Source organism: Egretta garzetta, unplaced genomic scaffold, assembly GCF_000687185.1.
Source record: "Egretta garzetta isolate BGI_Z169 unplaced genomic scaffold, ASM68718v1 scaffold117, whole genome shotgun sequence".
NCBI lineage: Eukaryota > Metazoa > Chordata > Aves > Pelecaniformes > Ardeidae > Egretta > Egretta garzetta.
In genome coordinates, this window is record NW_009260479.1 from 1,805,483 (window position 1) to 1,826,259 (window position 20,777).

The 20,777-nt window shown below is 45.6% G+C and overlaps 1 protein-coding gene across 1 annotated transcript in view; it reads right to left on the reverse strand.

Moving 5' to 3' along the window:
* PLCD1 (phospholipase C delta 1) overlaps nt 1-20,777 on the reverse strand; it is a 47,993-nt gene that overhangs the window by 20,973 nt on the left and 6,243 nt on the right. The window contains exons 3-5 of the mRNA XM_009644067.2: nt 9,339-9,567; nt 4,881-5,010; nt 366-594 (exon numbers count right to left, since the gene is read on the reverse strand). Coding sequence (XP_009642362.1) covers nt 366-594; nt 4,881-5,010; nt 9,339-9,567 — 588 coding nt within the window. The remainder of the gene's footprint in view (nt 1-365; nt 595-4,880; nt 5,011-9,338; nt 9,568-20,777) is intronic.

Sequence of the window (20,777 nt, forward strand, 5' to 3'; positions counted from 1 at the left end):
CCTGCTTCTGGAGAACAGAAATATTGCTACATTCTTAACCTTGCAAAGCCACAGGAGGTCTTGTCATTTGAATAAGCCATCAGAGCCTTTCCCACAGGAATTTCATCACCTTCTAGCCAACTCCATATCCCCCCTCTCCAGCTGCTCAGTGTACCCAAACCAGAATTGAAGAGAAATATTTCCCAGGCTCTCCTGTGCCCTCATCTCCAAGAGCTGCTAATGTTCCCCTAGAAGACCAGTGGTTTAGAAGCAGCTGCAAGGAGAAAATTACACACATGGCTGCAGAAGAAAGCAACAGCAAAGCAATCCATAGTTCATCAAGAAAGCAAGATTTCGAAGCAAACCATCCAGGGTTTCCAACCTACCTCTTTCATTGGGCTCATATCTCTGAATTAAGGCAGGGGCAGCAACAACAGCATCTTCTTCTTGCTGCGTCTCATAGAGGAACCTCACCAGGTTCTGGCAGGACATGAACCCTTCTGCATCTGAGTACTTTTGGAAGATCTTGTCTATTTCCTTCCTCTCTGTCAGTATCTTGTAAAATTCCTCTATCTCATCATCCTCCAGAGCCTCTGTTTTGGACTTGTCACAGTGCTGTAAACGTAGAGAGGAGAAGGAGTGAAAACCTTCTTTCCTTCTGGCATATGCCAGCCGTAATCTGCACCAGGGCTACACAACGCAGAACACAAAATAATTGGAAAGAGTTACTGGCCAGTGAATGAGAAGCACTTGATCAATGACAATGATTCTCATTGACAAGGCCAACGGTCATACAACAGTTACAGTTATTATTACTCATATTTACTCATCAGTGTGCTGAAAAGCAGCAGGCATGGCCTTGAGCTCCACTGCACTGTGTACTGTGCAACCCATAAATTAAAAGGACAGCCCCTGACAATCCAAGTACAAATCAAGGCTCAGGAGAAATGTACCTCTCGATCTCAAGAGGTGGAGGAATATAGGGAAGCAGTTAACTCAATGCGTCTTAAACTATAGAGACCGTGGCCTAAAATCCAGTAAGTAAAGTGAAAAGGGCCTTCCCCTTGACCTTAGTGGGTTGGAGCTCAGGGGTCAAGAGACTGTCAAGGCTAGTAGTAGGGCTGGTTGCAAAGATGGCATCAAAACTTTAAAAAAAACCCTGCTAAACATGTGCATGTTTAGGTATGAAAAAATCCCTCACTCCATGGAACTCTTCCATTCTCATTCAAAAACCACCAAGTAACAAATGTCCATAAAATTTCAAATCAGATATCAGCTTCTCAGGGAGCTGTAATGCAAATTCTTGATGCCCCCATGTTCCTCTGTGGTTTGGACTTTTCCATTAGGTAACAGCTCTGACAGAGCACCACAGTCAAGGACTTGACTAACCATGAAAAATTAGGAATTTAAGATACACAAGTTAGCATCTCCATGAAGGACAACAGCTTTTCCAACAAGAAATATTTCCAGTTTATTTAAAATATTCCTGGGTTCCATTTGTCATCAGAAACTACAATTTTTCTGTGGTAAATCCTGATATGAATTTTGTTGTTTGTTCCCAGTAGAATTCTTCATGGAGAGGAGAACAACAATTTTTCAGTCATCTCTGGGATGTAAATGTCTGCATTAAATATGGGCTGAGCAAAACAAGCTGCAATGGGAAGCAAGAGCCTATCTCAACGGGAATCACTGATGGCAGGGAGCATTATAGCATTTCCAAGTGTTTTCCCCTGCAAATTTCAGCAATCAACCCACTTCTAGTTAATGCCTCACTGTTATAATGATTCTCTCTCTCTCCATGTCTAAAGCAAGCAAACAGACCCTTATCAGTGGTGTCCTCATCTCATAAAGCCCACTCACGTCTTGCATTTCAGGTAAGTCTGAAAAATCTTTTTGGCATGGACGCCAGAACTCCTGCAGGACATGGCTTGCCTTACTTAGCCTTTGGCCTAAAAAATTCTCTTCTTCAGGCCTGAACTTGAAATGGAAAGTGTGTTCCAGGCCACTCAGAGGAGGTCGTAGTGCATTTCATTTCACCCTTGCTATGGACAAGCTGCTATCAGTTATTACAACTCAGCCGACAGATGGTAACTTGTCAAACCAGAGGAATTAAATTGCTTTCCATCTTTGAACTCTTATGACAGATAGAGCTATCGTCCTGGGTTTTATGACCAAAATGCATGTCTCAGTTTAACCAGTCATCATACTAACCTCAACCTAACCCTGCTAATGATGTCAGTGATGGCCATGGTGACTTTGGCAGTGCCCCAAGCAAGATGATAATGAGGGACTTTCATCCCCTGCCAATCCTCCACTGGCGTCCTTCACTATCTATTTTTGGTGCATGTATAAAACCAAACAAAATTACCACCATGCACAGCATTTCACAAACTGAACTGATAGCAAAAAGTGCAACTTGTCCTGACCTCAGAATCTGCTGGGTAGAAGCTATGGGCTCATCTCAGGGATGGGACAACCTGTGAAATGTTCAGTAGTAGTACAGACGCCTTCAAATTAGGTTTGAGCAGTCCAAGAACTGTCTTTTCCTGGCTGCCTTCCATGTCTGTAAGATCCTGTGCTGTGGCTTTGGAAGATCTCACAAGCTAAGCTAAGCATGATGCTTAGCAACTGAAAAAGGAATATAAAGAGGGAAACCAGCTGGTGGAGATGCCATGAATGACAGATGTTCTTTTCTTTAAGACACAACAGGGAAAATGACATATTACTTCTAGAAAACTGGCATTATAACTGATGTGCCTTGGGAAGTTCATTCATTAGGGGCCATTAAAAGTTGTGATGGAAATAGGACAATAACATTGGCATCATACTCATGTTCCAGGACAGATCAGATGCACGGTATAGAAGTGAGCTCCTTCTGCTTGGGCTCTCTCCCAGGACAAGAGCTCCAAATTACATAATCTCAACCCAAAATACCATGTTTTACCTCACGTGTATGGATCATGAACCATGAGTTCTGAATAAACCTTGGCCTGTCAGAAAAAGTCAGGAACTTTCTGATACACCAGAATGAATATTCAGGTTGAGGTGATCAATTAGAGGAGCTTTGCACAGTTTGTAGTTGCACTGGGTATGTCTTACGCAGGTGTGTCTAAAATTTAGATGTGGACACAGAGTTATGTGATGAAAAGCAAGAATAATGTGAGAACGTGCCCTGTAGGTCTCTCTTGAAACCTTGATCACCCTTCCTTCCTGTGACTGAATGAAGAGAAGCTCAGTAAGACAGAAAAGATCACCCTTTTAATATGCCGTAATGTCTCTCGGTCCATCTAAGTTTAGGCAGTATGTAAACTGAAAATGTAATTGCTTTAGGAGCGAGTCAGACTCTTCCTGGAGGCAGTTCAGCCCACCAGAGATCTGAATTAACCTCTGAAGAGCCTCTCTTTCCAGTGGCTATACAGGAAACTAGAACAATTACATTCCTAATGAGGGTACTTCAACTAGCTGCCTGCTTTTAGATGGATTGAATCAAGGTTTAGCAATTACTTGGAGTCCTTAAGCAAAAACAGACTTGAACTTCAGGTTTCCACTCCTAGAAGATGCTCATTGAATGAAGAGGAGTCTGCGCCTCAAAAAAAAAAAAAAAAGGTGTCTTTTCAGATGCTTGATATTTGAAGATGTAGGGAGTGATTCATCTGACACATAAGTGAGATGTATCCTTTAGGATGAGGTGAATCACACCCCTCTCTCCATTTGTGGTTTGACCTACACAGACTGCAAAGGAAGTGCAAGTGTTGGTGACTACTTCCAATGTAGACGTCTGCACTGGAGACATCCAACTCAATCAGAGGAATCCCAACCTTATCACTATTCTTCCAGAGTCTCCTGAAGCAGCAAATAAAGCATGGATATGCCAGCCAGAGTGGGCAGAACATGGGGAAAAATTTGCAAGCTGAAATTCTTAAGATCTGCTGATGACCTTCCTCCAATTCTTTCAAGTTACCAGGGAGAGAGGGAGAGATATCTCCATAAAGCAAGGATTAGGAAACTTGTACATCCTTTGGGGCAAGGTCCTAGTGAGATCTTTCCAACCTTCCCTGCTGTCTTCTTACAGGAAGGAGCAGAAGAACTACTGCCTGGTGCTCAAAGCCACCCATGCATTTACCACTGATCAGAAAAAGCATTTCTGAAGCTCCCCACCCATGAATTCAAATCCTGCTTCAGACAGGACAGAAATTTGGAAATTATCCAGATGTTTTATCTCACCTGAGCAGGAAGGCTTCTTTAGAGAGAAACCAAAAGTTTAACAACTGAGAAATTTTCCTGCCTTTCTTACCTTCAGCGAGCAAGCCAAATCTTGACAGTTCAGAAGCTTACATCCCTGACGAGATTAAATATGCCATGGGCCATTAAATCAACCAGACTGGCCCAGGCTTGGGTGTAATGTTACATACCTGACATGAATCTTTTTTATTTTTTCCCTAATTTGCACTTTCTTTTTGTTTACAGCTGTCACTTGGCACCCTCCTCTTCTGAGAAGGAGAGGATCTGGGTTCATAATTGTAACCAAACCAATTTCAGACAGACTTAAGGATTGACATGGGGCTGTGGCACGCAGAACTCATGAAAAACCTGGCACTCAAAGTGCACTTAAACTTGGCTTTTCCCTTTTTCTCACATTATCCATGTTTGCATCACATCTTGTCTGAATCCTGGCAAAATTGGCATCAATGGTAAAGAAAGACCTTCATCAGAAGCATTGTGTGGACCTAACTTAGTTGTAAGTAAGGAATCTGCTGAGCATCAAAACCCAAGTGTCCTTCCTCGGTACGAGAAAAGATGCTAGGAGTTCACTTTAGCTTAGGTCTCCAACCAAAGCTGAAAGCTGTGGGAGACCTTGACCTCAGCCAACAGCAAATACTTTTTCTGCTTGCTCTCATTACCTGGAAAATCTTCTTGGCATGATAGTCATCGACTTCAATGTTCACTTCTTTCAGGAAGTTCTTGAGCTCTTTCAAGCTCATCTTGTTGTCTTTGTTTTTATCAGCTTTCCGCAGGCAGGTATGAATCCAGCTGCAGGATGATGTAAGGAAATCTTTCCAGGTCAGTGCCTAACCTAAATACCACCCTTCTGCTGCCCATGGCAGGGGAGAAATCTCTGCTAAATACTCTGAACCATCTCTCCAGCTGCTGTAAATCAGCACACTACCACTGAACAGCTTACATCATCTCACCTTCTGCTCTGAAAGAGCAAAACGGTGCTTTGGCAGAAGCAAAATGCGCTGTAATACAAGCGATCGTGACCCAGGAGAAGCTTTTCACCATCTGACCAAGGCTGGATCAGCTCTCTTTACCCTGTAGGAGTTTCTGGCCACAGCCAGAAACAGTTTGATTTCTCTTTTATGATAGAAAGTGCGTTCTGCTCCAGACTGTTAAATGGGGATAGAGGAAGGATGAAAAGAGCTCCCAAGTGGAGCTTGGTAAACTCACTGTTACAGATTTGATTAATATTCAGTATATCAAGGTGAACACTGAACAGAGAATCTCCAAAAGAAGCATTAATATTCATTTTTTGACTCACCTTCAGCTTCCATATTTATTTAGGGATTTCTACCTATACACCTTAAGAACTTTGTTGTGAGCAGAATCAAAAAATCAAAATCAAATTTGTGGGTCTTGGCTTCCTCTCCTGAAATGCACCGGATCTATTACTGTATCATACTGTGATAACAGTTCATAAGAGCTTGGTGTGTGATAACTTTATTATATCAATGGATCTGGAGCAATTACTGTAAAAAATAAGTTTAATGTGAAGCCAGTTAATTTGAACTGGCTCTCCCATGTTCCTTCAGTTTGTTGGGAAAATAACGTTAGACAGTTGAGACCGATACCTTGCAGTTTTAAACAGTGAAAAAACATGGGGTTTGCATCATGGAACTGACTCTCTCTAATTTGCCTTACTGTTAAATAAGAAAGGTCATCCAGAAAAATCTCCTATTATTCAATAGAAGAATGATGGAAGTAACAATTTGATCTCCACGAATGCAACCTTCCATGTCTTGCATAGGAAGCATTGCTTCAAACTCATTCTAAAAAAATAATCTTTAAAAAATGCTCCAATCTGGATGTTAAGTGGAGTAAACCTCAGGATTAGCAAACACCACCTGAGGCATATAGTGCCGTAACATTTTAACTGGGCCTTGAAAAATAACCCCAGAAAAGGGCATTAACTGACAGCCTTAGGGGCTGTAGACATAACCCTGAAACAGAGCATTGGCCACAGCTACCACTGCTTTCAAATATTGCCGAACTATGGAGATCTGTGTAAACTGTTGGTAAGTCTTGTTTGTCTCATGGAAAGTTGACCTTCCTGTCTTTAAAAATCTTGGCAGGTGCTAAGCAATGACCTCACACCGCATCTGTCTTAGCCTGGCGGTATTAAAATTCCCCTTCTTTAGACATGAAAAATTTAGGAGGAAAATCAGGGAGCCCACGGAGAGCATGGGGACATATAGTGGGCTCCCTCACTGCAAGGCCAAGCAGCAAAGAGAGAAAAAGGGGACTACAGACAACTGGGAACTCAGCCTGTTGTTTCAGCAAACAGCAGTGTCCCCTAAACACCCAAACTCGCCCTGCATCTGGACCCCCTTAGGCTTCAGAGAGCTTTGAGGAGCTGGATGAACCAAGCGCTGCAAGTTAAATTCTTGTTATCTGATACGGACACCTTCCTTCAGCCCTGGTTGGGGGCCTTCCTTTCACCTTACGTGCCTATTTTGGCCTGGGTGGACTAGGAAAAAGCCGTTCCCATTCCTGTATACATCCGTAGAGATGCTTCCTGCCTCCTGTTTTTAAAGGATCTGCCATCTTCAGGGCTACCAGCTTTCTATTAGAAACCAGAGAGGGATGACAGAAACTATCTGGCAGCTATCCCCTGGATGTGCTCAGAACAGAAATGCTGCAAAACTTCTGGCAAGTGATTTCCAACCAGAAGAAAAGCTCATACATAAATCCCAGAATCAAAGCAGACAGTGCCCACACTACTCAAATAAAAAGTCCCTTGTATTTTCTGGTCTTAAGTCTTCCCTGCACACATACCTGCAATATTTGCTAAATAACCTATGCCAGCTTGTTGCAGGGTTCAATCTGAGGCTTAATAAAGCAGTACTGTATGTATAAGAACACCAGAAGTACTCATCAAGCTTGTGGGAGTTTTACCTTTGCAGGAACACAGGGCTGGAAAGGACACATAAGACACTAAATCAAGTCCCTTGCCACCACAGGCAACTCCATCATCTTATAAACCGAAACAAACTCCATCTGAAACTGGTAAGGGTTTTGCTTTCAATACCTGTTTTCAAACTCTTGCTCATTCCTCACTTGCTTTGCCAGGCTTTGGAGGCTGGAAAAGATATACTGCCAGGCAGTTCGCCAGCCATGGGGGAGAGGCAGGGGACCCAACACTTCTCCTCGTCTACTGACTCTTCCCCTTCTGTGCCCACAGATGCAGAGAACACTTCTGAGGTTTAAGGAAGATCTGAGTAAGCCCATGCTGCCAAGCAAAGCCAGTGAAGATGGACTAAATTTAAAATCCCAGGCTTTAATTAAACATCATCAAATTTCAAATGAGAAATCATGCTGTTCTGTAATTCCAGGTTACGTTAAACGGCCTGAGACAATCCCAGATTGGAAGCCAGCACGGCACAGTAATTACTCTTCCAGAAATACGGCTTGCCTACCCACCCTATTTAGCTTCGATTCTGCTTTCCAAAGACAGAGAGGCACTTTTCCACGCTGGAAATTTACAGCCTTCTTCCCTTGCAAATGTCATTGTTATTTTTCCCCCCTTAGCAATCTCGTCTCTTCTTACGGGGAAGTTTTTCAGCGATATATTCAATTTGACACGCTCCAGGGACAACTTTCTGTAGCCCAGATTTTCCCCACACGCTACGGGGTGGGGGAAGCCTTCACATTTAAAAGGAAAACTGCCAGGGTGCAACATTTCCGACAGCACCAAAGCTTCAAGATTTCAACTTGCCTAGGGACTGCTCCCCACCACCACGAACACACAACAGGTAACACTGCTGAGGACTGACCCTGCAGCTTGAAAAACCACCCAAGAAGACAGTCATAGTGCAGGAGCTCAGCACAGCATCCCACGCACATCACAACTAATGGAGTCCGATTCCTTTAAACAAACGCCACTATGGTTGTGCAAGTGCTTATTAGACTTCAGAGAACCCACAGAAGAGCAAAGCCTGATGAAAGCTCAGCATTTGTGTGCCATCTCCTGCATCAGCAGAACTTTATTACCCAGCAGGGAATCCACGTGGAGCGAAGCCTTAGACTGGGGGCAGAACCCCCTGGTGCCTGCTCCGGCTCAGGCTCCAGCTTTGTGATTTTCCCCCCGCTGAGGATTTTGCAGCTCCCCTCCTCTCCACAGGTGCTTTGAGGTTGAACAAGGCATGAAGCTCACGCAGCCTTCTCTCACCGAGAGCACTATCTGCTTCCCTCTCTGATAGCTGGATGCCTACCTTTGCGAAGCTTAAAGGACCTTAATATTTTACAACTACTGAGGCTCTGTCGAATCAGGATGAAATCGGCCAACAGGTTCATAGGTCATGGTCAGGGCCTCGGACACACAGTGATTGCAGAAAATCCGTCAAAAACTGCACCCACAGATATTCTCTCTTTTGATATGGATGTGAGCCCTCTGGTCGCAAAGCAATTTATTGAGTGAAATGCAGCCCTAGGGAAAATTCCCTGTGAATTCAGCAGAGCCCTGATTTCCCCTGATAACTAACTTCAACTCTCCATTTCACAACTAATTCACTCTCCTCCCCTGCTCTGCTGCTTCTCCTTTCCAATGTCTGCACTGTCACTAGAGAAATTGCTAACGCTTTGAGGGCAAAACTTCCTCCCGTGCGGAGGGAAATAAGGAGCAACCTCCCTAAAGTCAGTGGAGCTACCCCAGAGTAAATTTGGCAGTCAGAAGAGCAGAATCAGTTCCCTCGCCTTGTATTACTGACAAACATGATAAACAGTACGGGCTTTTCATGCCTTGCCAAGAGGTGCCTGTCCTGGAGCTTACAGCACTGCAAATGAAACAGACCCCTGAAGAATAGAAAAAATAATGATTGTTTTATCTGGAGCACCCTGAAAGAGGCAATTCTTTGCTTAAGGAGCTCTGTGAAGCCTGAATCCACTCTTGCTTATATCGCTGTAAAACAGGGGGAAAAAAGCATTGGAAAGCAGGGAGTGTGCTCGGGTGCAAAATCAGCGCAAGAGAAAACTCAGTGCCCGGGGCCAGTAGGAAAAAAGGAGGTTAGTCTACTATCTCCACCCACAGAGAAAGACAAGTGCATCTTTGTGTGTGATTAATCACTTTTTAGGGCAAAGGATACTGTTGGAGTTTCTGTTTCTGGTTCATGGAGTTGCTGTGGGCTATGATTTTCCCAAGGCCGGAGATCCAGTGGTTGGCATCGTCCTCTGAACTTGCAATGAGGTCCAAGTTTTTCCGCTGGTCTTTGAAAATGATGGAAAAGCAGCGATACTCTGGGATATCCTTGGCATATTTTTCCATACCTTCTGTTTTATGGCCTGACCTCACATCCCGAATATCTTCAATGGAGACTGTGGAAAGAAAGCAGAGCCTGCTGTCAGCAGGGGTTCAGTCAGCCTTATCTCGCCTTGGGGAGGGATATTAAGAAATTACTCTTTTCTCCTTTTCCTGCAAGCTCTGGAGGATTCCTTTCCCTTCCCCAAATTTTGGTACTAAAGAAAGCTCAAATCAAAAGGAGCAGAAAAAGCAAGAAATTAAAAAAAAAAAACAAAAACAACCCATGCAGTAGATGCCATACTGTGACATCATAATTATGAGATGAAGTCACTTCCAATAATTTAGTTCCGGTCCTTGGAGCATCCCCGATTTGATCTCTGCCCCCACATGAGAGTGGGGAGAGCGAAGCTGGGTCTCCCTGTGAACACCACCTTACAGAAAAATGAGAGGTGACTTCAGTAAGAGGAGGGCAGGGACCAAAACACTCATTCCTTTGTTTGCAAAAACATTAGAAGGTAAAATTTAAAATCCCATCTATTCTTCTCAGTCACACTAGTGCAAATTAGGGAGGCAAAGACCAAAGCTTCAGAGCAGTCTGGTGTCACCCACGCTCCATCCTCACCCCCATCAAGAGTAGACTTGATCGTCTTTGCTGTAAGAAAGAAAAATGTTGCTTTCAAGACAATCCTTCCCCATTTCCATCTCTGCCCTTCAGCTAGAGGAAACGAGCCTTGCAGTTGCACAAAGTCTGCAAAATGCACACATAAGGCAATCCAGAAAGAGCGGCGCATTCAAGAGGCTGTTATTAAACAAATGTAAGTCACGGAGACACCCCGACATTGCCCCTGAGAGCAGGCAGGTGCCCTCAAACTGTGCCCTTGATGGGCCACCTCATACATCTACAAAAGTCTGAGAGGAAAGGGCAGAAACTGCTTAATCCCATTTGACTGCTGAAAAACTTAACACCGAACAAACGTTAAAAGCACACAAGATGGCAAAAACGTTTGCAAACAGCATTGGAGTCCATAACTGAGAAAGTCGGGTGGGAGGCAGAGCAGTTATTATTTTGCAAGCATCTACCAGTATCATCTCAGAGCACACACAGAAAAGGCAACACACCTGAGAGATATTCAGCCATCTTCTGTAGCAAGTATGCCAAAAATATCCACACTGTTAGGGTGAATAGGAGAAACTTACCTTTAAACTTGCCAGGCCCCATCCCTGGAAACATTCAAGGCCAGGTTGGATGGGGCTCTGAGAAACCTGATCAAGTCAAAGATGTCCCTGCTCACTGCAGGGGGGTTGGACTGGGTGACCTCTAGGGATCCTTTCCAAGCCAAAACATTCTATGACTCTATGATAAACATCCGTTTTATCTGCTCCTTCATTTAAATTGGTGCAATTTCACCATTAAAGTGCACAGTTCATTCAAAGTCAACACTGCAGAAAAACACATATCCACCCTGCACGTTTTTAGCATGGCTGCCCTGGGATCATCCAAAATTCATCAGATGCAAATTAGTTTGAAAACTTTCCTTTTTTCCAGGGCAGTCATGATAATGCTCAGCGGCTGGGGGAAAAAAAAAAAAAAAAAAAAAAAAAGCCAAAACCACCCAAAACTTCAGTTTTCAAAAGTCATTGACTTTCCAAAACCAACACTTGACATTTGCTTTAAATTCTCACCACATGTTGGGGTGGTCAAACATCTTCCACAGCACTTTGCTGGTTTGGTTCCTATACAAGAACATACCATGAGGACCTTCCTGGAGCTGGCAAAGCTCCTCCCTGACAATTATGAGTAATTATCTTTGTGTGGTCTTTTATTATCACTTTGTAAAGGCCAACAGTTGATCAGCTGGAGGTGAGGAAAAGGTTGGGTTGGGACGGGCTGCTGCGGAATGATGTTATCTAGCCAATTTACTGTAGAATGAAAGTTTATAGCTTTGAGTACTAAAACCATCCTTGAAAGAAAAGGGCTTCAATTCCCTTGCAGCTGGGCTGCCTTGCTGGTGATTTTGCCCATTAACTAGGACATCAGGCAAATGATAGTGATTGTGCCTTAGGTAGAAGTACACCCTTAACGTAAAGGATGCTATCATGTTTGGACGGATTCGGTTCAGTCAAAAAGTCTAAAGTTTAGTTAGGCTCCTTTTATAGCCATGGGGAAAAAAAAGAAGCTTTTGGAACACAAATGTTCCATCCTATTTAGACATAAAGTTTAGGGTTAGATAAATCATATCTTTGTCCATGGCTACAGTGGACCCTTGACCAGAAAGGAAGTCCATGCTGAGCATCTCAGATGCAGATGTGGGCCATGCAGGTGGTCCATAAATAGATGATTCTCCTCCACTCCCGGTCTCTTCTGGTTATGGCAGTGCAAGTGGAAGGATCATCCTGTTGTTCCTCATCACCCGCCAACTGCTCACCACTGCTTGGCTCATAAGAGTTATTGTCCCTTCAGAATGGCTAGCTAGTCTGCTTGTGCAATCAATCCCTAAACTTTGGGTTGGCAATGACCTAGTGTTTCCAAGACTAGAAAATCTGATGATAAATATTGGAAATTTAGAATGGATTCTTTGGAAACCATTGCCTTGGCAAAGTGAATCCACTGGAAAAAAAAGCTGTGTGGGAGGAAAAAAATACTGAAAACCTGTGTCTGGAAGGGCTGCCTTGATCTCTTTGGGGTATGCTGAGAAGAGGATGATAGAGGGCACAGAGCTCCTTGATGCAGAAAAGGGACAAGGAAGGCTGAAGAACAGGATGGGTGTCTACTGTAGGCACGCAAGAGACAAGGAGAGAAACTATCAACGCAGGAACTGTTAAAAAAGCAGGGTAAGGGAGGACACTTTTTAAAGCTTTCCATAGCTTGGTCAGGAGTACTGCTTTCATTTATCAATAAAAAAGGTGAAGCCAAAGGAGTCGGCCCAAGCCATCTGCAAATGTTATCTCTTTTCTGGAAAATCTGAACCCAGCGTAAGTACATTATCAGCTGCTCCCAGACAGCCAGTGTACTGTATTAGCAGTCCCAAACCAACTGTGTGCTCAGCTGAGCTATCTGCAAAGAGAAATCAGAAATAACTGGGGGGACAGAGATGTTTTGCAGCAGAGAAACACTTACAGCAAACACCCATCAGTCACGTATCCCTGCAACCTCCCTGTTCCATCCCCATCATGCCACAGCAGGGAGGTAACCACAAGCAGAAGAGAACCTGGAAAGTTTGCATCTACTTCTCCTGAGTGTTTACGTCTGCTGAAGAGGTGGTTTGTGCAAAGCACATGAAGGACAACACAAGGAAGCTTGTTCCTTCCTGGCCTCCAGACATGGAGTCAAACAGGTTACATCCCGGGCAGCCCTCCTGGCTGCTGCGGATGCTGCGGACACAGCTGAAGGCTCCCTGCTGACTTGCACCTACAGCAGCGTTCCCTGGAGCCGGAGTGATGACTCCCTGGAGTCATCCCAGTTTCAGGGAGATGTTGAGAACTTTCATTTTAACCCTCCTTTCAATTTTTGTCACTGTCCTTGTGCTCCTCCCTTCCTAATTCCCATTCCAGTGCCCTTCTGTTCCACCAACAGCATTAGCAGGCAGGTATCAGTCCGGCCCACAGGATGCAGAAGGCCAGTTTTGACAGTCATGATGTTTTCAAGCAAGCAATGTGTATTTTTTGGGTGTCTCTTGATTTGGATTTCTCTCTTCATGGCTTTCAAGGACCTTGCTGTTACGCTTGCAAGCTCATCTCATGCAGAAGGATGAGGAAGGAAAACAAAAAGCTCCTCCTCAAAGGAAAACAAAAGCTGTGATTCACACTGATGTGCCTATAACCGGACTTAAGAGAGTCTGCAAGTACCCATGTCCAAAACAGTGACCAATAAAACCTTGCTGAGTGGGTGCAGAGCCTCACCTGTGCCTCTGCCTGACCCAGAAGCTCCCCCATGCCTCAGAAGCTAAGTTTCTTCCTTCAGGGGGCCCCTGCCCAAAAGTCTCCCCACCTCCCTCCAGCAGGACCTGGGCCGGGCTGACCACCCTCCACGAGGTGCCCCCAGACACATCCCAGCCGCAAGGGTTTCAGCCCTAACTGCATGGGGAGAGGGGATGGCCATTTGCGTTAGAACCATTCCTGCAGGAAGTAGTAGGGAGAGGGACACAAATTTGATCTTTCTATCACCCTAAAAGCTTTAACCCCAGAGCTTTCAGTCTTCAGGAGTACATCCGAGACACATGTATGCACTATAAGCCATTGGGCAGCCAAAAATACAAGTGTTGAGGAGCCAGAAGGACAAGCCTGAGAAGGTGCCTAATGATTAGTGCGCTTGTCTGAGATGAGCCCTGGCCGCTGGCCCTTCCATCTCTTCCCCAGTCACTGCTCCTAAGGTGAAATGTCCAGACTGGGAGCAAGACCAGGTTGGACAGGGCTCTGAGCAACCTGATCTGGTTAGCGGTGTCCCTGCTCACTGCAGGGGGGTTGGACTAGATGACCTCTAGGGGTCCCTTCCAACCCAAAACATTCTATGATTCTATGACTCCATGGACAGTAAAGCACTTTGTTAATCCTAAAGAATACAGGGAAAGAAGGAATGGAGACAGGCAGCAATCACCCTTTGCCTTCCTCCTATTTGACAGGCAGCCCTTTGAGAAGAGGTATTTTTTCTAGAGTCTTACAGAAAAGAGAAAGAACAAGGAACTGAACCCACATCTCCTGCAACCCACTGGACATGTGAAGGTTGAGGACCCAAAAGGTGCTTCTCCTTCCTTGTGCCTTTGCTGATAAAGAGGGAGAGGAGGGTCAATGTATAGAGGCTTGGAGGCACTGCTAAAACAGCTGGCCTTGAGTTACTCGTGAGGGGAGGCGGGCAGTTTTTCAGCTTGGGGGAAATACTCCTCAGATCCTTCCTTTTCCTTATCCTACCTCCCTGTCATTAGCAAGTGATCCCTGCGATGCGGCATTCCATCATGTTGAATTACTCCATCCCACTCTAATTGCCTCCGTAAGTCACTTCTGGTTACTGTCAGGAAATGCAGATGAGAAATGTACTCAGCTGTTAATAGCTTGCACCCTCTTTGCACACCACGCCGCACATCTGCAGAGAGATCAGACCTTCACCAGCTGCTGCTCAGCCAGGCTGGCTCAGCATCGTGTCCCGAAGAGATGAAAGCTGCTACCCCAGGACCGCCCTGCCGGCCGGGATGGACTCAGCGAGACGCCACGGATTTCACAACACGTGGAGCACATGGGGCAAACGAGCACCATGCGCCGCTTCTCTCTTTGGTTTCACCCCAGAAAAAGCAGTTTAGCTGATTTCAGTTTCACCGTAGGTGGCTGATGCTAATGGCCAAACGCAGTCGGGATCAGGACCTTTGTAATCAGCAGGAGCTGGAGCATTGTCAGCTCCCTGGACTGGGATCACCAACGGCTATGCATCACCCCCACAGCTAAGGGATGCTTTAACGTAATGATCCAAGGGTGGGTTCAGCATGAGCCCCACTGTGCTGTGCCTTCTTTGCTCTGACCGCGTTGCTCTCTCATCTCCCTGGGCGTGAATTACTGCAGGTCCCAGCTGCTGACTCCTCACCCGTTCTCTTCTCCTCTCCCCCTCCCCTGACTTGCTCAGCACGTTGTTTTAACCTGAGCTCTGCCGCACAGCAGTCTGCCCTCATTGCTGCTACGCGTCACCCGACAACCAGGGATATAACACACATGTAGTTTTACAGGTTGTTTGGAAAGACCTTTTAATTTAAGATCTTTACCCAATCTTTCTGTCTACCCATCACAGCTCGGGGCGCTGATGTAAATAGAGCGATCCCTATTTACATTCCTTCCGCACAGCACAATCGGGGCCCTGCAAACTATTTCTGTAACCGGTTCCTACTTCTCCTGCTGTTACGCTGCCTCTAAATTTGGATCTAAGGCTCTCAACACTTCTGTCTTTGCATTTAACATACGCTGTGGAGAATAAGGTCAATATTTGTCAGCACACTGCCTGTGATGAAAACTGTCCCAGCAATGCGTGCGGTGGCCTGATTCAAAATTAAATCAAAAAAAAAACCAGGCAGCTCTGCGTTTGAAATGACTTGTTATGTGGGTTGAGTGATTTTGATAAAAACTAATGAGACCCGCAGACAGTTTTGTTTTCACAGCTGACGGCCGCCTTGCATAACATATTCACATCAGCAAATATTTTTCCAGGGACAAATGCATGTCTGACCGTGAAGCAATGATTCCTAAAGAAACCACCTAGCCAGCTCCAGAAGGAAGGTGTCGGTGCAGTCAGCTGCCTGCTGCGTGTGTACAGGCTGCTGAGAGTTTCTATTGACTTTAGGCACTTACCAGGAACTATTTAAAGTTTTCACTTCTTGACCTGAGCAAACACAGAGCACAAGTCTTATAAGGAGAGGCTGAGGGAACTGGGGATGTTCAGCCTGGAGAAGAGGAGGCTGAGGGGAGACCTTATCACCCTCTACAACTGCCTGACAGGAGGGGGGAGCCAGGTGGGTGTTGGTCTCTTCTCCCAAGCAACAAGGAATAGGATGAGGGGAAACGGCCTCAGGTTGTGCCAGGTCAGATTTAGATTGGACATCAGGAAAAATTTCTTCACAGAAAGGGTTGTCAAGCATTGGAACGGGCTGTCCAGGGAAGTGGTGGAATCCCCATCCCTGGAGGTATTTAAAAGAGAGGTAGACAAGGTCCTTAGGGACATGGTGTCCCTGCTCCTGTGGGGGGGTTGGACTAGATGACCCCTAGGGGTCCCTTCCAACCCAAAACATTCTATGATTCTATGATTCTATGGTTTGGTGGTGGCCTTGGCAGTGCTAGGTTAAAGGTTGGACTCGGTGGTCTTAAAGGTCTTTTCCAACCTAAATGATTCTATGATTCTGTGAATAACACATACTTTCTGTTCTTCTGCAAGCAAGTTCAGGGCATTAATTCAATGGAGACATTGTTCATTCTTCCACAAAAACGGTGCAGTATGTTCATTGCACGGCATTTTAAGGGTGTTCCTAAGTTTCACAGGAACCCAGAAAGGAAGGAAAAGGTTTCTGCTGAACACTGGTAGTAGGCTGTAAACATAAAGCTTTTGTACTATGCTTAAACCATGGAAAAATATTGTTCTGTGAATAACACATACTTTCTGTTCTTCTGCAAGCAAGTTCAGGGCATTAATTCAATGGAGACATTGTTCATTCTTCCACAAAAACGGTGCAGTATGTTCATTGCACGGCATTTTAAGGGTGTTCCTAAGTTTCACAGGAACCCAGAAAGGAAGGAAAAGGTTTCTGCTGAACACTGGTAGTAGGCTGTAAACATAAAGCTTTTGTACTATGCTTAAACCATGGAAAAATATTGTGTCAGAAGTCAAAGGAACTGGAACAAATTCTGTGCCTTTTTAATAGTTAGGATAACTAATCATTAGATCAAAATATCAATTTCACGACTTTAAATAATAATACAATCATCACTTGCAACACTCTGTTGTGCAACTGAATTTAGCTCACCTCTGTAAATTGCTCCCCAAACTGATTCTTTTAACCAAAACACAGGAAAAAAACACCCAAAAAGTTGTAGTTTCTAAGTAAAGCTTTTGGCCAGGAACGGAAACATTTCAGCCCAAACTCCTAAACTTCTTTCTTGACTACGCGCGTGTGACTCAAGGACGCACCCCCAGTGAGTCGTCCTTGGCGCGGCGCATGCAGCTCGCTCATGGCTGGGCTGGGAAACGTCATCTCCCTGAGCCGCCAGCAGAGAAGGGGTGCTCGGGAGGTAGGAAAGCACCAGCTTCTCTGGGGCTCCACCCCAACCCCCTGAAATCTAAATGACTCACTCAGACTTTTCCTCCTGGCTTGGAGTATTCTGTTTCTCCACCAAACACTCGAAAGGAGGTTTCACTGGAAAGTTTTCAACCATCCCCACAAATCCCTGGGTTCAGAGAGTTTTTAAAGGGATTGAGTCTGGCTTAAGTGAGCTCAGGCGAGGGATTTCAGCTGGTTTAAAAGAAGATTTTCAAAAATTGATTTCACTGAAAGCAGCCTTTTTTGCTCTCTTTTTTTCCACGTAGATGAGACCTGATATTTGACCACAGCTAAACAAGGCGGGCTCCTGCTCTTTGAACACAAGCCCCCCTGCCTCCTTTGGCTCCCCTCCCTCCCACCATAGCGATGCTCAGGAGTGAACTGGCTCTGACTGAGCTGGCTGTTTGCCAGCCCCCTTACACAAACCTTTTCTTTGCCCCCAAACTGTTAATCCCCCTACTTCAACCCTCTTGTCTCAGCCCCAGGGAGAAAGCTGTCCCATGTGTAAAAGCCTCACGGGCCAAAGAAGCATCCACCCCGACCATGGCTCTACCCAACATTTAAGATAGCAGAGAGCAGCAGTGCCCAGCGTGCGGCTCAGACACGGGATGTAGCAGGCTATGGTGAAAAATGGACTTTGAGAGGCACTTTAGTGCAACCCTTCGTTCCCAGCACTCCGATATTTCTGTGGGAGCCAACCAGAGAGTAAGCACAGGGCATAGCACGTTTGTTGGAAAACTGATTGCTTAAGATGCTTCAAGGGCTTTTGGAAAAAAACAGTCCCTTGGGCCTAAATGGAACCTACTGAAAAATAATGGATTCCGGATAATAAGGAAAGGATGGGTTATGTTCTACCTGTGTAGAAACCACACTAGAATGGCAGCCTATCCCCCAAAAAGCCCTGTGGATAAGACAGCTACCAAGACTGCATCCAGTCTAAATTTCCAGTTGTTTAAAATAAAGACAAACAGAGGAAGGTACTGGTTGTAACCCATGTATCTGATCCAGGCAACACCTGTGCCTGCGACAACCCTGATATGTTGGGGTTTTTTAACTTCAAGCATCTGAGATTCTTCTGTCTAACCTTGGCAGTGCCCAGTTTTATCTCCTAGACACCACCACACAATGGTTTGCAAATGGCTTTTCTGCATGATTTTAAGAACAGTAACAGGGATACCAGGAAACTGTCCAAACAGAAACATAGCCCTTACCCTACCCAGACTTTGCTCCTCTGAGGTGCCTCCATCTGCTTGCTCTCAGCAACGCTGCAGATAAGATTAGACCTGCTGCTAAAACCTCCCAGTTTCCATTTCTCTCATTCTTTTTCCTTCCTAAAAAAGACAGCTTATCTGCAGTTTTAGAAAGGCTTTGTACTGAAGGGCAAAGTTACTATCTTTTGACAAGGAAGGGTGACCCTCTAGAGAGACTCGCCTTGAAGTCCCTGATTTTGAGTATCAAATCATGACCTTGCACTCTTCCTCTGCTTTTTGACCACCTACACACACCAGACCAAACAAGACGGCAGCCATAGTGATAGAACCCACCAGACAAAACAACACTAACCAGGGCCTAAACCCAAAGCGGCCTGGTGAAGTTAAAAGCTCAAGAAAGAAACTCAAACCCAGCGATCACTCTGAAAACTTGGCAATGGAAGGTCTCAGAGGACCCACAGAGGAGAAAGGCATGGGAAAATGGGTGTCTTTGGGGTTTTGGCTTGGGACTGGGCAGGAGTCAGTCCAGTACTCATCTCTCTTGTTGACTTCCAGGTTCAGGTGTGACCAGAGCAACAGTTGAAAGCAGCCCCAAGGTGGCCCTCCAGCCCTCTTGAAAGCTTATGCCATGACGGCAGGCACAACTTCACCTCCTCCTGGGGGATGTAGGACACAGCCCACCCCGGCACGCTTGGTGGGTCAGCCTGGCACCAGGCATGCTCCCACAGCCAGCCGGGTGTATGGGTGCAAAGCCAGCCCAGCTAGAGCCCTGCCAGAGCTTGCTTTTTCAGAGCTGCAAGGACAAGCCCTGCCTCACCTGCTTTGTCTCCCTCCCTGCTATCCCGATGACAAAAAAAAAAGGAATCTCTCTCTGGGGAAACGCGTGGAGGCATTACAGAGCATACGTGCGGGTGTGAGTGAGTCGGTAGGCGATATTACTCCATCTTCACTTTGCACTGAGGACACTCCCAGGGCACAGCAAGTTCTCCCTCCTGCAGTGGCGCTGCCTCTATCTCCAGCTGTGTGGCAACGTTGGTCGTGCCCAGTTAGCACAGCGTATCTGGAGTGCTGTAAACCCACACCCATGCAGGCACACTCCCAGCCTGTGCCCAACACCCAGCTCAAAGGACTTGATCTCACCACAGGGCTCGGTATATAAAAAAGTTACAGTTGTGCCAGCTCTCCATGCCACTGCCCCAGCAGACCTCAAGGTCCCTGGAGCCACAGCACGAAGACCCCCTCCCATTTACTTCAGAGGACCAGGTGGGGTCAGGACTGTTACTGGAGCTGCTCTCAGCCCCTATAATTTGGAAATGGCTGGCTCAGAGCAGAGGAAAGCAAGCTGTGAAAGCCAGTCTTCTCAACTCAGGCTCTTGTTTGTTTTATAGCAAGACATTATGTGGGACTTTGCTTTTATATCATAGAATCATAAAATGATAGAACACCAGGCTGGTAGGAACCTCAAGGATCATCTGGTCCAGCCTTTCTAGGCAAGAGCACAGCCTAGACAAGATGGCCCAGCACTGTGTCTTAAAAGTGTCAGAGCTCAACAGAGCAGGAATTCCTAGGGAGCAAATGTTTGCTAAGGCCTCTGCTTTTGTTGTTGCTACCATGGGTTATTGGGTTGTTGTTGTTACCCAATGTTGTTACCATTGGGACCTAAACAGCTCAGCTGAGCTCAGGCCCCTGCCATGCTGGGCATGCAAACACACAGTTAAGGGACAGCCTCTAACCCAAAACTTTTTGTAGCTAGAGAGAGGAGGAGAAAGGAGACGTGTGGGGAAGGATGCACAAAGAGATTAAATAAGGTGCCCAAGGTCACACGAGAAGAGTGTGGCCATCAGGGTTATAAAGCAAGCCTATTTTGACCTGCTACCGTACTCCTTATGAAGATCTTATCACGGGTTATGGGAGGGGGGTAATTTGGAAGACTCACCCTTCATTTAGTTAATTGTGATTGTTACCCAAAAAATTGTGTAAGTAACACGGGCATCATGTTCTACGTTTCAACATGCCATAAAGTATACTCCTTATTATTCATTCACCTCCTGGCTTTACAGGACTGTGATGATTAGTGACAGAGAAATATGTCAGAGAAATACCAAATGAGAAGAAAAACCAGATATAAACAGATATAGAGACACACTCTGCCTGATCCCATTTTGACTGCACAGTTGGGTTCCTGGTCCCAATTACAGCCCTAAGCTGAGTGATGGTGGCACAGAATGGTTTTCCCCATGTCCATACAATGGTGAATGTCGTATCTGGACTTTTTACAGCGGGGCAGTG